General features: G+C 46.2%; 2 protein-coding genes across 2 annotated transcripts in view; both read right to left on the minus strand.

Moving 5' to 3' along the window:
- Positions 1-15,168, minus strand: part of Phgr1 (proline, histidine and glycine rich 1) — a 67,692-nt gene that overhangs the window by 27,175 nt on the left and 25,349 nt on the right. The window lies entirely within an intron of this gene.
- Inafm2 (InaF motif containing 2) lies at positions 1,449-4,029 on the minus strand. Its single transcript, XM_047541051.1, has one exon. It carries the CDS (start codon positions 3,397-3,399, stop codon positions 2,938-2,940), a length of 462 nt encoding a protein of 153 aa, XP_047397007.1. The 5' UTR covers positions 3,400-4,029; the 3' UTR covers positions 1,449-2,937.

Raw genomic sequence — 15,168 nt, forward strand, 5'->3', positions numbered from 1 at the left:
TAGTGGCTACCCCCTAACCGCTCTGGTGAAGTACAGGCCTCAGGGGGCCCCACCAACACTGGCTTCTCACTTTGGATTTGTACTGGGTAGCATTGTCTAATAACGAGCTAAGCTCAATTGCTTACCATGTATTTTTCAGCATAACTAATCCCTTATATTTGTGCTTTTCACCCACGTCTTTTTTGTTTGCTTTTAAGGGGAGGAAAAACCTCACCTTTGAAGCAACCTACACCTCTCAGCTGCTGGGCTCAGTGGTAGACAAAGCTCTGACAAAGTAGTGAAGCATCATCAGTTTATCTTTCCTAGTGTTAGCACTTCCTGACTGAGTTACCTGGGGTCTAGGGGTTTACCAGTGAGAACAGCGAAGCCATCAGGCAGCTTATCCTCACCTCAGTACTCAGTTCGATAAATGTTTGCAATAAATCTTAATATTCATGCTTACTGGTCCTTTAGTTTCGTCAGATAGGCATCTGCTCTGAGTACTGTAAAGTAGAATTTTTTTCATCCTTTTTAAGGTTAACAAAAGGTGGTTGAGCTAGATATCACTGTTCTTCTGACTCAATGATCGCTTCTCGACTAAGATGGATTCTGCCACCCTTCACGAATCAATTCAGTCAAGCCATCGGGCATCCAGCACAGCAAGGCAATTGCTTTTTTTCTCCTAAACCTATTTATCACCACTCATCCACCACACCTCAGATCACTTCCACTCTTTCCCACAAAGTCAATAAGAAAATTGATTGATTTACACAGGTTTAGGCAGAGTTTTTAGAATGTATTTTTGTTCACCTGAAAAATAAAACTTTTAAAAAATATACAGGACTTTTTGAGTACAGGTATATCTTGAATGGCTGAATTATAAATAACGTCTCTGGTCATGTTCACAGCTAGGGCTGGAGCAAATGTCCCAATTCCAGTGAAGGCTTTAAAGAGTCAGGAGGCCAGCTGGACCCACTAGTGGTCTCACTGGACTCTCTGATCCATCCCAAAGTGGATTTAAACAGTCCAGAAAGCAGGATCAGGAAGGGGACAGAGGACTGGACTCCCAGATATTTCTTCTGAGAGTTCAAAAGATTCTTGGATTAAGAGATCAATTTACAAATTATTAAAATATAGGACTAAAAATTCACACAGTAAATATAAATTACAGGCTATTATTGAAGTTATAAAGTGGCATTTTATGTTTCTTACCCCAGTCTCTCACCAAAAATTTAAAAAGGCCTCATAGGCTTCCTCATGACTGAAGTCCTAGTTGGCTGCTAAGAAACCTCCTCTAAGCCCAGGCTGTTACCAGCAGGGTGGTACCAGCCTGCCAGTAGGCTGTGATAGCTCAGTTGCTATTTTCTTGCCCACAACAGGACATGGCTTAAACAAGGCTGTTGTCCTGTAAACTTGGATCACAGCTAACTAGGCTGTAGGCCGGAAAAAAGGAAAGACAAACTGTTTCAGGACTCAGGTGGATAAGTTTTCTTTTCTTTCTTTTTTTTTTTTAAGTGCCTCATTTCCCAAAATGGAAACACTAGGGGTTTGATATCTTGTCACTACCCACACTCAATTGCCTAAAAGCAAGTGGCAGAAGGAAATGGAATCCAAATTGAGGAAGTATAATTCTTGCTGTCCCAGAGCTATATGTATGTCATTTCCCTGGATGTTTGTCACCTCCTCTATAAAATTAAATGGGGTTTATCAGGAAAGGTAAGTCAATTCAACCTTTCCACAGCTGGTCTCTTAGTTGACCATCAAAACACAATTCTTAAGCACAGTAAGTAAGCACAATCCTGAGTTTGAAGCCCACCTTTCTGATTCTGTAGTCTAACTGAAAACCAGAAAACATGATCAAAGCTCTGGTTTCACAAGATTTTGTCCCATCTGCGGAGCAGTTGTGTTGCTATAGGCTCAGGAAAGAGGGAAGGCAAAGGTGAACAAGAGAAGATCTTGAGGAGCAGGAATAAATAAATAAATAAAACTTCTGCCATTCTACTTACAACTTGTTCTTTCAAAAAGAAGGGGTGGGGAAGGCAAGGATTAAAGCACAATGGCACTGCTCTTTCCCTTCCATTGTCCCTGGCCCACATCCAGAAACTCTCATAGCTTCAACAGGAAGCCACTTTGGTGGGGGCATTAGGGTGGGAAGAGGAGGGGGTCAGTACATTCTTCACCCTTCCTAAACTGCTTCCACTTCTAAGGTTTTCCACTGTCATGTCAACAGTCTAAGAATGCCATAAACCTATCCTTCTGAAATAGGAGGGGAACAGGGGAAAGAATGGGTGATGAAAAAAGCTGTTTGTGCCTTTCTGGCTAGGTGCACTTTGGGGGCCAGCAAATAGCCCTTGCTGGACCCCATCAGTCAGTAGCTACCCAGGGTGTGGGAGGATACATAGAATTCTATGTGATTATAGTTTCTAGTGCATATGTCAACAACTATATACAGGGATCTATAAATAAAATGCATGTCTGGCCACTGCAACTAGGTTGACGTACCTGAGCTCCACTACTTTTGGTGCCCTCTTCCTTTCGAGAGCTTCAGCTTATCAAAAAAGAGCCCCTACAGCTAGCTCCCTCCTTCCCCTGGGTCTAGGGGTGCGGGGAAGCCCGAGTAACCCTGCATGTAGGCTACACCAGAGCTAGCGGCGCAGAAGGGTTCGGTGCTAGGATCTCCCCACCCTCCCCCCATCCCCCTTATGGCTCAGGGCCCTGGCGCAGCACCGGGTCCTGGGAAGATCAAACCCCGAGTCCCCGGCGATTCGGCGAATAGGCAAATCTTGGTCCATTGGCTGCGGGTCACCCGTTCCCGGGGCAAGCTGGCGATCATCGGGATGCAGGGGGCGTTCGCTCCCGTAGGGGTCACTCCCGAGGGCTCCCTGCCCCGACCTGCAGGAAAGTCCAGCCTCTGGGCTTGGGGAGGATGGTTCCCGACAGCCCCTGGCACGGAGAGGTTCAACGACTCCCGGCCACCGCTGCAGATTCCTCCTCATCCTCGTCCGGCCCCCGCGGCCGCTCGAGTGGCCGGGCTAGGGGGCTGTCTGCAGGTGGGTCCGGGGGCGCAAGTCGCGCCGCCTGCAGCGGGGGCGCGTCGCGTGGCGCCTCGCGGCGGGACGACCTGGTGTTGTTTGGCCCCGCGGCCGCCGCCCCCGAAGTCCCGGACGGGCCGGTGGCGTTGGAGCCGCCCGGAGGCTGGCCGGCAGCTCCCCCTGAGGTCCCGGCACCCACTGGCTGCCAGATGAGGCTGTAGTAGACGGCGAGCACGATGGCGGCCAGCGACACGGAGAGCACGTAGGCGAACACGGTGGCGAGCCGGACCCACTTCTTGTTGGTCTTGGCCGCCATCTTCGCCTTCTTGTCCCCGGTGTAGGTGGCCGGCTTGCCCCGCTCGGCCGGGGCCGCGTCGCGCTCCTTCATGGGGGGGCCCCGGCCTTTGCCCCGGTGCTCCACGGCCCCGGCTGGAGGGGGCCTGGCGGCCTGCGAGGACTGAGCAGGGGGCGGCCCGGCGCCCTCGGTTCCCGGCGGCTCCGCGCTCCGCCGCCGCTCCTCACGCCGCCCGCCCGCAGCCCGCCACCGCGTCGCTGCAGCCGCCGCCGGGGCCTGGGCCAGTCACCGCCGCCAGCGCCGCCGCCGCCGCCGGCCCGTCAGCTGCTTCCCCGCCGCCGCCACAGCCACAGCCGCCACAACCGCCTGGCTCCGCGTCCCCATCCGCTGCCGCCGCGCGCTCCGCCGCTGCCGCCTGCCCGGCCGCCGGCCGCCCGGTCTCCAGTGGCCGCGCGGACAGCGCGCTCGGCTACAGCCCGGCTCCCCCGCCTCGCGCGCCGACAACAGAGGGCGGGGGAGAGCGCTGCTGGGGGCTGCCTCTTAAAAGGGCGACGCTGGGGTCCGGAAATGCCGCGCGGGGAGGCGGGCTGCGATCGGGCGCCGCGAGCCCCGCGGGGACGCCCAGTTAAGAGAGAGTTAAGGGAGGCTGGTTCTTAAAGCAGCGACGTCGCGGCGGCCCCGCGCGGGCTGGTGCAGGGAGGACCTGAGTTCGTAGCGCCTCTTTAAAAGGGGAACGACGCTGTTCAGGGCGGAGTGCGGAACTGGGAGAGGGGCGGGGAGGGGCGGTCGGAGCGCGGAACTGTCAACTCTAGCACCTCCCCGCTCCGCCCCGGGCTCCGAAATGACAGGTGGATTAGCGACCGGGTTTCGAGCCCCAGGCCTCAGCTTATTCCTGCGACGCGCAGGTCACACCACGTTCGTGCTCGAGGCTCGCGCATGTCTCCACGAACCTCCGTACTGGTCTCCCAGGACCCTTCATACCTAAAGAATATATGGTTCACGTCTGGGATAGGTAGTCAAGAAACTTGGAGCACTCACTGAGGCCACCGCTGGTCGCGCTCCTTCTCCTGGGGTCAGACTGGGCTTGGGGATTCTGCTGGTAACTTCCCAATTTTCTGTCCTCTTAGATCTCTGAAGTCAAGTTGCCCAGACTTCCCCAAGCCTCCAGACTGTTTGTTTTTCACCTTAGTCCTGAAGTTCTTAACAGGTCCCAGGTCCCGCTTTTTGGTCTTCAGATATCCAGACTTGATTTGGACCCAAGAGGCTTCACTGAACTGGTGGAGCTTGGCTTCCAGGTTTTCCCCTCCGTAATCCTCTTTTGGTCTCAGAGCCTGGGTGGTTATCCTTTTCCTTGTACCCTTCCCGTATGAGGTTTGTCCTCCCTGGTTCCAGGTCAGAGACCAGGCAGTGGGCTTTGTACTTGCTCTTTGGACCCCTTGAGTTATGACCTTTCTCCAAGCTTGGACTCTCCGTAGCCACTTTCCAAGTGCTTCCCTCTATCCTTCCACCCTCTGTCTCTTTTCCTTCCCCCTCCCTATTTCCTTTCTACAAGGCTTTCTAGAATTTCTGGTTCCTCCCTCCTTAAATCCTATTTCCTGTGTTCCCAGAACTGACTGTGTGGACTGCCTCCTGAATATCTGAATATAGAAGGAGGTTGTGCCAATGTGAGTGTGTATGTGAAAGAGGACTGTAGTCCTGATGGGGGTCTGTAGAGAACCCTCACTGTAGCCTCTGCAAGTGTGAGTCTGACCTGGCTTCTGACTTTGTGGGGCAGGGTCCCCTCTTTCCTTTCCACTTCCCATCCTCTTCCAGGACCCAGACCCCTGAGTTTCTCTCTATTACTACTGTCCTGCCACTTCTTCCCACAGAAGTCAAACAGCTAGGGGAGTTGAGTGTGCTGATGGACTGAACCTCTTTCTGGGCCCATTGGTCAGTGCTGGAGGGTGGTTCTACCACTAGCAATGGCCAGCTGGGTGCTATTTCAAGGAAAAAGCTTCCTGTTTACTTTCTGAGAAATTTCAAGGACAATGGGAGTTAGAAGTGTTTATTGCCTTCTGTGGGCTGATGGGGAGAAAATAACCCACTCCTTTCCTAACCTGTTGCCAGGTCAAGCTAAGCTGGTGTTGAAAGCAGCCTGTTGAGTTAAAAATCCCTAAGTTAAAATCCATTAATTGTCTGTGGAAGTTGTCCTCTCTTCTCTCCCCTGATCTCTGACTTTCCTGGCAGAACTGATCATACAACTATCCTAAGGCGAATTATTTTTTAAAGATTCCAGGAAAGGTCAATACAAAGTTTCCTTTGATCCCCTTTCTGGAATATACTCCATATTGCTTCTACATATTTCTGGTACAAATCAAACTTCATTTTTCTTGCTTCGTTCCCAGCAGAGTAGGAAAACAGCATGTCACTCTTCTATACTGAAGAATAATATATTTGAAGCTCTTATTCAATTCCTCTTACTCTATTCTTCTCCAAACTAAACAGTGCCAGATTCTTTAACCTGTCATCAATATTCCCTATTTATTATTTGGATTTACACAGTGTCTTTTACCCCTGGAACTCAGAATGCTTTCAGATATAATTGAGCTTGATCTCCCTGGTGTTTGAGCCATTAAGAAACCATTAGTGTATTCCTGTTGCAGGCAACTAAATGGCCCCCTAGTGGCCTGAAAGTGAATATGCTTCTCTAAGTGCCTCTCCCCCACAAAGGGTAGGCATATATCAGAGAATCAAGGCAACTTGAGGACAGAATGGGCCCAAAAGGCCATTTTTGTGACTTCCCCCAGGGACCTGAGAGCTTTCTCCACAATATTCCCATACAGCACTCTCCAGTGTTGGCTAAATGACCATCTATGATGGTGTACCTTGTTGTCTGCTCCCTGAGACAGCTGTTTCAGGCCTTAGAAAGTTCTGACCAATTATAACAGCAGCAAGAACCATGCCCTTAGTATGCGCTAGGCACTATACCAAGACCTGCATTTCTTGTTTCGAGATTTCATAGCAACCCATCGGGTAGTTTTTATTTGTCTTCATTTGGTAAAAGAATCTGCTTCAAAAGGCTCAGGAACTTACCCAAGATCAAGAGAATTTAAGTCTAATTCCAGGGCATTAGGTTTTTGATCCCTGCTCTACTCTGTCTCATAAGTGCAGCTGAACTTTGTCTTTGTAGTGGATGCTATGATGTACCATCCAGGTTACCCTCAGGATGGAGATACTCATTCCCTAGCTGCTGGCTGTGTCAGCTACTGATGGTTCCTAGCTGAGACTGTCCCTGGAACTTTCCCTTAAGCATCAAAGGATTTGTCTGTCTCTCTCCTCATTTCTAAGACTAATAAATAGAGCCAAGTTGTAACAAAACCCTGCTGGAAAGGTGCAGGATCCTGCTGGGAAGGAAAAAGACTATGGCCTGAAGTAACTAACATGGAGTAGCAGGAGCCAGGAGAGGATGTAGAGTTGGGGCTGAACATTAAGTTGAGTTAGGGAGACTTTCTTCTACTGCTATGGGAAGCAGGATTTAATACCCTGATAAGGATCCTTGGAGACAGGAGAAAGGCAATGGTCTGTCACAGTACAATGAAATGCCAGAACTATCATGACAGAAGGTGGAAGAAGAGCTTGGAAAGCTCAGAGTGGTCTTGCTATGGTGGGTATTCCACATTCAGTGAGAAACCCGCTTCAGTCTTGCAGCAGAGCCCAGTGGATACTATAACTATGGTATAACTATGGTATAACAAGGGAGAGACTATGAGAGGGATACCAGCATCACTGAGAAGCTCAGTTTGGGCTGTCCTCTGTGGGCCAGTAAGAAGCCCTTCCAGAACAGGCTCCCTGATAGCAATGGGAACGATAGGACTATGAAATAATAGAAGCCGGGTGTTGACATAACTATTGTAATGAGCAGCAAGTTGGAGTGGCATTGGGGGATCTTGGGAATGGTAGAGCTATGGAGATGACTAATAGCCTAGCATCTCTGGGGCAAACTTGAAGGGCAGCCAGTAATGGTACTGCTCAACCTATACCAGGGTTTCTCAAACATTTTGCTTTTAGGATCACTTTACACTCTTAAAAATTGAGGTCTCCAAAACGAGTTATGGTGGTGTACCTCTGTGGTTCACTTGGGAGATTGAGATAGAAGTATCGCTTCAGGGCTGGGGATATAGTTTAACAGGTAGAGTGCTTGTCTCACAAGTATGAGGCCCTGGGTTCAATACCCAGCACAGCAAAAAAAAAAAAAAAGAAAGAAAGAAAGAAGTATTGTTTCAGCCCTGAAATTTGAGACTAGCAAACCAACAAGACCCCATCTAAAAAACAAACAAAAATTGAGGTCTACAATGAATTTTGTTTATGGGGATTATACCTATCAATACTTGCCACATTAGAAATCAGACTGAGAAATTTGTAAAATATTAATCCATTTTGAAATAATAATCCCATTACATGTTAACAAATAACATATTTTTATAAAAATGTATATGTTCTAAATAAAAAAATAGCAAAAAGAGTGACTTGGTGTCATATTTTTTAAAATCTCTTGTATGTGGCTTTTTGGAAGACAGGTGGATTCCCATATCTGCTTCTACATTCAATCTGCTGGCAGTATGTTCCTTTGGTTAAAATGTATGAAGAAATTCTGACTTCACATAGATTTGTAGTTGGAAAAGAGAGGAGTATTTTAATGGACTTTCAGATAATTATGGCTCTTTTTCTTTGATACTATATCACAATTCAGCAAGTAGTATTTTCTTAAACAATGATTGTAATGTAGATTTTGAAACAACATTACAATGTCAATGACTTTTTTTTTTCTTTTGGTACTGGGTATTGAACCCAGGGGCACTTAACCTCTGAGCCACATCCCCAACCCTTTTTATTTTTTTATAAAGTTCTCCCTAAGTTGCTGGGGGGCTCACTAAGTTCCTGAGGTTGGCTTTGAACTTGTGATCTTCTTGCCTCAGCCTCCCAAGTTGCTAGGATTATAGGCATGCACCATTATGCCTGGTTACATTAATGAAATGTTTAGATTGAATTACTTTAAAGTCATCAATCTACCTAGCCCTTCGAATGGCACGTTTATCTATGCATGATTTTGTAACATTCTGCCTTGGTCCTTTGGAAATATTGGTTCACTGAATTATTCAGATCTTTCAAATATTGATACATTGCATTCTATAACATAAAAGTCACATTTGGTAATATCAGAAAAAGTTTAAGGATTAGGAGTCTTTCAAGCTCATGATAGTACAATCTGGCTTTCTCAAATTCTGATTTTCACTTGAAGACTCAAGTTTTACCATTAGCAGTAAATACTATCAGTATTTTGAACCAAGTATTATTTGGTTCAAATTTGAGAAAGTATCTGCCAAATAGTGAAGTCAGCATAACTATCATTTAGTTTATGTAAGTTATTCTTTCAAGAATGGTGTTCTGTGGAAAAAGTGGCTAGTGCAGCTCATAACTCAATCACACAAGCAATTCCCCAAGAGAGCAATTATACTTCTGTGTGCAATAGAGTACTTCACATTTAATCAAGCAGCATATTAAAAAGAGATGTATTTAAGGGTCATGGTTTAATAGCATTTAACAATTTTTATTGCTTGGTTCAGAATACTCTTAAATGAAACTGATGTTTCCTCTCCTCCTCTTCCTTCTTTGAACTATTAGTTCAGTTTAGTGCCGTAGCCTCGGTTTGTCAAGATGCCAGGAGTTTCATTCACCATTGCCTTTGCACCACTAGGTTAATAGGGCAAATAACATTTTAGTAATATTATGAAAATAACTTTGACCTTGTGAAACTCCCCAGATGGTCTCAGGGACGCCCCAGGGGTCTGTAGATCACACAATGAGAAGTGCAGAGTTGTACAATGAAAACAAATCAAGGATGAAAGATAAGAACTTGATGACAGTTGCTCTTGTAAAAAAAGAAATCACAATACCTTGTCACTGCCAGATATCCCAACTGCCAACAACTAATGACCAGTCTGCCACTCAGTAGCACCTGGGTTACTCTTGAAAGGTTATTGAATACTCATCCTTCCTTGAACTGGTATATACTGTGGCTATGGATTTTTCTTTCCTGTACAAAGGCTACTCAATGGGGGCTTAAATAGTGTTTTACTCACTGACATGGGATCTCACATAACACTGCGTAAGACCAAGAGTCTTACTTTATAGCAAAGAGTGGATATATGGATGATCAGTATCTTCCAGGCCTATTGTATACTTGACCAACCAGAAGGCACTGACTGAATGGAGCTGGCAGAGTGATAAAATAGCCTTTCAGAGGTGCAGCTGAAGCAACTTTCAGAAGTGATGTGATACCAGGCTCCAGAATTAAGTATGTATCCTACTTAATTATTATATGATGCTGCACCCCAACAAGTGGAATACTGAGGTTCAGGAAACAAGAGGTGGAAATAGGAATGACCCCACTTACCATCACTGCCTGTGTTTCTATAGTTCCAGGCCCTATAGGTTCTATAGGTTCAGAGAGTGTGATTCCCAGAGGGGGAACACTTCCACCAGGGAGCAGAGCAAGAACTTCATAATCTCTGTGTGTGGTGAGGGGAGTACTAGGGATGATTTAATCCAGGGGCACTTTACCACTGAGCTACACCCTCAGTTCTTTTTTATTTTTATTTTGAGACAAAGTCTTGCTAAGTTGCAGGTTAACTTTAAACTTGTGTTCCTCTTGTCTCAACTTCCTGAATCACTGGGATTTTAGACATGCACCACCACACCCAGCAAGAACCTAATAGGTGGATGGGAATGGGAAAGACAGTAGAACGAATCAGGCATAGCTTTCCTGTGTTCAAATATGAATACACAACTAGTGTAACTTCACATCATATACAACCATACAAATGGGAAGTTATACTCTATGCATGTATGATATATCAGTTTTCTGTCACATGTATGATATGACAGTATTCTGTCCCATATAACTAAAAAGACCAAATTAAAAAAAAAAAAAAAGAACCTCATAATTTGAGGTGTGACTGCTTTCTGTCCCTCAGACTCCTTGTGCCAAGAGACCAGCAGGCAAGAAAAGGAATCACTTCCTGACAGGGGTAATTGATCCTGGTTCTTTGGAAGAGACAGGGCTGCTATTACATAACAGGCTCTGGAAAGACTATGTTTGGGACCCAGGGATTCCACTGGGGGGTCTCTCCTTGTACACTTGTGCAATTTTGATGGAAAGTAGACACATACAGCAGTATAGTTTGAAAGGGCATGGGGATTAGGAAATCAGTATCCCCACCAAGTGAGTCACTTAGATCAGCAGAGGGACTAGTTGAAGGTAAAGAAAATCCAGAATGGGTAACAGAGGAAGGGAATGATGAATATCTATTGCGACATGAAGACTGGCTGTAGCAGTATGCACTATGGTTCATTCCACTTAATTCTTAAGTTTCCCAAAGAAAGACCACCAGCGTTCTTGAGGAACTATTCCCAAGCAGAGTGAACTCACTCTATGAAATGATAGGTCCAAGCTGTGCAAAGGGGCACCTAAGATAGATCCTTGATCCTGCCTTTAGAACCAAGGAACTTACCCCCAAGTTTCCAGGACTCTCTCACTGGGCATTTCCTTCAAATGCCAAAGGGAGCTTCCTTGCCTGACTTTGTGAACCTTTACTAGGGGTAGTATGCCTGATCAATTTGGCATTCAAAGGTCCAGCCCTTTTCCTCAGTTGGGGCTACTTCTTCTTTTAAAATATTTTTTTTAGATGTTGATGGACCTTTATTTTATTATTTTTATGTGGGGCTGAGTATCGAATCCAATGCCTCACACATGCTAGGCAAGCACTCTGCCACTGAGCCACAACCCCAGCTCCAGGACTAAGTGTCATCCCAACCCTGTTGCTCCCTGTGGAGGTGCTGTGTCTGTGACTGTGTGCTTGATCAATTTCTCCCTCTGCTCAACCTTGACTTTTCCTACATCAGATGTGTTTTCTCTGAAAGCACTCCCCAAGAAACTTCCTGCAAGCAAATCTCTGTCTCAGGATGCTCTTTGAGAAATGTGACCAAGTCACCTAAGAGTCTAATCTTTGGGACCCAGAGAACAGTCTCATTCCTCTGAAGGTGACCTCCTGGCCACCTGTGTCTTCTTTCTATGCTGTGGTCCCTCCTCTGATCCAGAAGAATGTTATGTACATCCTGCATCCTGGATGCTGTCCATCAAATGTCCTCTAGTTTGTGTGCTTACTGAAGTAAAGCAACCTAAACAGAACTCTCCAAGGATTTTGGGTGTGGTCGGCAGGCCGAGAATGAGAATGGTTCTAGAGGGCTGGCCACACCTGGCACCTAGGGTGAAAATCTATAGAAATCCAGACTCCTTATCTTCTTTCCCTTTTCCCACCCTCATTCCAAATCCCAGTTTGGAGGGTTTGGATGCAGCAAGGCTTATGCAGTGTTATTGAGATTTGCAGGAGATTATGATATGATTTTTTTTCTTTTTCTTTTTTTTTCTGGGTTGAGGACCGAACTCAGGGACTTGAGTGTGCTAGGCAAGTGCTCTGCTACTGACATAAATCCCCAACCCCTATGATATGATATTAAGATGAAGAATCACTAGGCTTGGTATCAACTTCAATCCAGCAACCTGGGAGTCTGTCTGATTTTATTGGCAGCTTTGTCATTTGAGTCAGATGGAGCTGGCTGTCAGAGAAAACCCTCAGTTTTATTCACACATGCTTTTGCTAAGCCGCCACTTCCCCACCCTGTCCTTGTACAGTTGGTGCCTTGGAGCCAAGCCCGGATCTTTCAGTGAAGCCTTTTACCTAGTGAGGTTTGGGCTGTTGCTGCTTTGGTCTTGAGTCTATACCCCGACATTCCTGTTATACACAAAGTTATACACAAAGTCAAGGGACTTGTCTTCTGAGTCTTTGCCCAGGTCCAGATAGAAAGGTGGACCAAGATAGGAGTAAGAACTGAATTAGTTGATCAATACTGAGGACACTTCCTATGTGATATGAACTGTGCCCACCTGAAGAAGGACATCATCTAACTTATTTCCAATATGTGTATAAAATGGTCCATTTCACAGATGGAGAAGCAGAGGCACAGAATATCCAAGAATACCATGCTGGGTTAGGTGTCATGCCTTTCCTGCCTCTACAACTCTCATCTCTATGTTGATCATCTTTCAGAGGTAAGAAAGGAGATTAAGGTGATAAGCTTGGCCCTATAGGCTGGAGAGAGAGATATTAAAAGCTAGAAGAAATCTGGAAATTGATGAAAAGTTTATCAGGTCAGAGAGCATTGGCAATTTGCCAAGATCACACAGTAAACCTTAGCTCCAGTTGAGACTACAATCTGGGTAACTTGAGGATGGATTCAGAGTTCACTCAGCTACACCTCCAGGTATTTTGGGTCCAAAATGGCACTTCACCAGAAACATACACAGGACTGATTCTTCTCCACTTTGAAGTTCTACATGGTTCCAGGCGTGCTCCTAGAGGGGTTGGGATGGGAGGACAAGGAATATCTTCCTCCTGAGTCTCTACAAAAAACCCTTGGTTGTTCCTTCTCTCCGGCCTGCTACCCAGCTTTGTCCCTGCCTGCACTCTCTCTCAGCTCTCAGCATTGCAGATGGCACTGGGATCCCCAGTTGGACATATCAACGAACAGCTCCATCCTCTTGTTTGCTGTGGAGGCTGAGATGGTGTGAAACTGGTGGGAAGCTGGTAGGAGCTCACGACTCACTGGTCCCTATGTTCATGACTTCATGCTCCTTGGGGACAGTTGTTTGCAAGTCTGCGGCTGGGACTTAAAGACCTGCCATAAGAAAGTGGGTCTAATCCCTGATCCAGACAAACTTCTGGTAGGAGAAAAACAAAATCGAAGAACAAGTCAGTGAAGATACTTGGAGAAAGAACAGCATAAAGTTGCCCCATGGCTGGGGATGCAGCTCAGTGGTAGAGCACTTCCCTAGCATTCACAAGACCCTAGGTTTGATCCCCAGCACCACAAAAATAATAAATAAGAATAATTGCCTCTTGGTGTCTATGGGGTATTGGCTCCAGGGCTCTCTGTGGATACCAAAATCCACAGACACTCAAGTTCCTTATGTATTTGCTTATAATATGGCATATCCTCCCTTGTGCTTCAAAGCATTTCTAGATTACTGATGATACCTAATACAACATAAATGCCACATAAATCGTCATTATGCTGCATTGTTTAGGGAATAATGACAAGCAAAAAACGTCTGTACATGTTTAGTTCAGATGCAATTTTTTCCACAATATTATTTTTATCTGTGGTTGGTTGAATCCACACATGCAAAATCCACAGATTCGAAGGACAGATTATATCAGGGAAGAAGTAATAAGAAACTGCACCTCTCCTGCCAGTGTCTGCTAATAAACATACAGGTGAACAAACTGGGCGCAGTGGTGCACACCTGTAATCCTAGGAGGCTGAGACAGGAGGATCGCAAGTTCAAAGACAGCCTCAGCTATTTAGCAAGGCCCTAAGCAACTTAGAAAGACCCAGTCTCAAAATAAAAAATAAAAAGGGTTGGGGGTGTGACTCAGTGGTTAAGTACACCTGGGTTCAATCCCCAGAAGTCCTTAAAATATATGTAAGTAAACAAATATTCAAAATAATAACATGCAGGCACTGTGTTAAGTACTTTATATTTCTTATATTATTTAATCCTTTCAACTCCCCCATGAGGCATTATTAACCTGATTTTGCAGATGAGAATGACAGGGCGTAGAAAGTTTCAGTATCACAAGATAAACCAGCTAGTAAGTGATGGGGTCCGAAGAGTTGTGAGTGTAGCTCCCTATTCCAGGCTGGGAAACAGACCCCAGAGGATGCAACAACTAAGCCATCTGTACCTCAGAAGAGAAGCTAGCCATGCACAGGCACACATAACAGGCTCCATACTCCTGAATCCCACTGTCCTCAGGTCAGTTGTGGGTATTACAGAGAAAAACAGCCTAATGGGACTCCTTTTTTTGGTTGGTAACTGGTATCTGGAGATCTGAGTTCAACTTTCAGCACTAAACTTCCCTTTTCTGGGAAAGCAATGCCTGGAGTTCCTGCACAACACTGACAGTGAGAAGGAGAACTTGGGACCTGTTCCAGGGAGGCAGTTGTTGAATATAAGTTCTTATGACCTTCTGTGGCCCAAGGCTCCCATGCCAAACTCTGCAGCATGTGTGTCTCCATGGATCACAAATGACACAGATCTTCCAGCAACTTCTCAGAAGATCAGCTTCCCTGAGCCCGCCCACTTTTCCCCAGGAGTCACCCCTCCACCCCAGTGTGCCCAGCAGGGGGCATCCTTGCCCTTCCACTGTCCACCCTGGGGGCCAGATTGGCCCATTGCCTGAAGAGGGCTTCACCCAGCTTAGCCCAGGAGACTAAGGCCAGTTTCCTAAGTTGGGTATTTGTGTGACTTCCTGATTTTCTCCATATCTACTCTATTATTTACATATTTTTCTTTGTCAACTCACATAAATCTTTTTATTTTTTGTTCCTTTTCGAGACAATCTTTGTTGCCCAGGCTAGCCTCAAAATCCTGAATTCAAGTGATCCTACTGCTTCAACCTCCTGAGTAGTTGGAACTACAGGTGTGCGTCAAGTCAGGTAACTTAAGTGTATTTTTAAAAGAAAAAAGCCTTCCTTGATAAAGGTCTTCTGAGCTGGCTCTGCTTGCTGCCTGGACTTCCCACACTCCCTCTGGCTTTGCAGGAGGTCAGATGTGGGTAGGAGAAGACAGCCCGCCCCCCTTGGAAGTTACAGTTGGGGTCTTAAGAATGGTCCAGGCAGCACCATGAATGGGTAAAGATGTGTGAGGCTTTTTCTGTGAAGTCAGGACCTGAAACTGAAAGAACCTGAGTGAGAAGTTCC

Source organism: Sciurus carolinensis, chromosome 2 (assembly GCF_902686445.1).
Source record: "Sciurus carolinensis chromosome 2, mSciCar1.2, whole genome shotgun sequence".
NCBI lineage: Eukaryota > Metazoa > Chordata > Mammalia > Rodentia > Sciuridae > Sciurus > Sciurus carolinensis.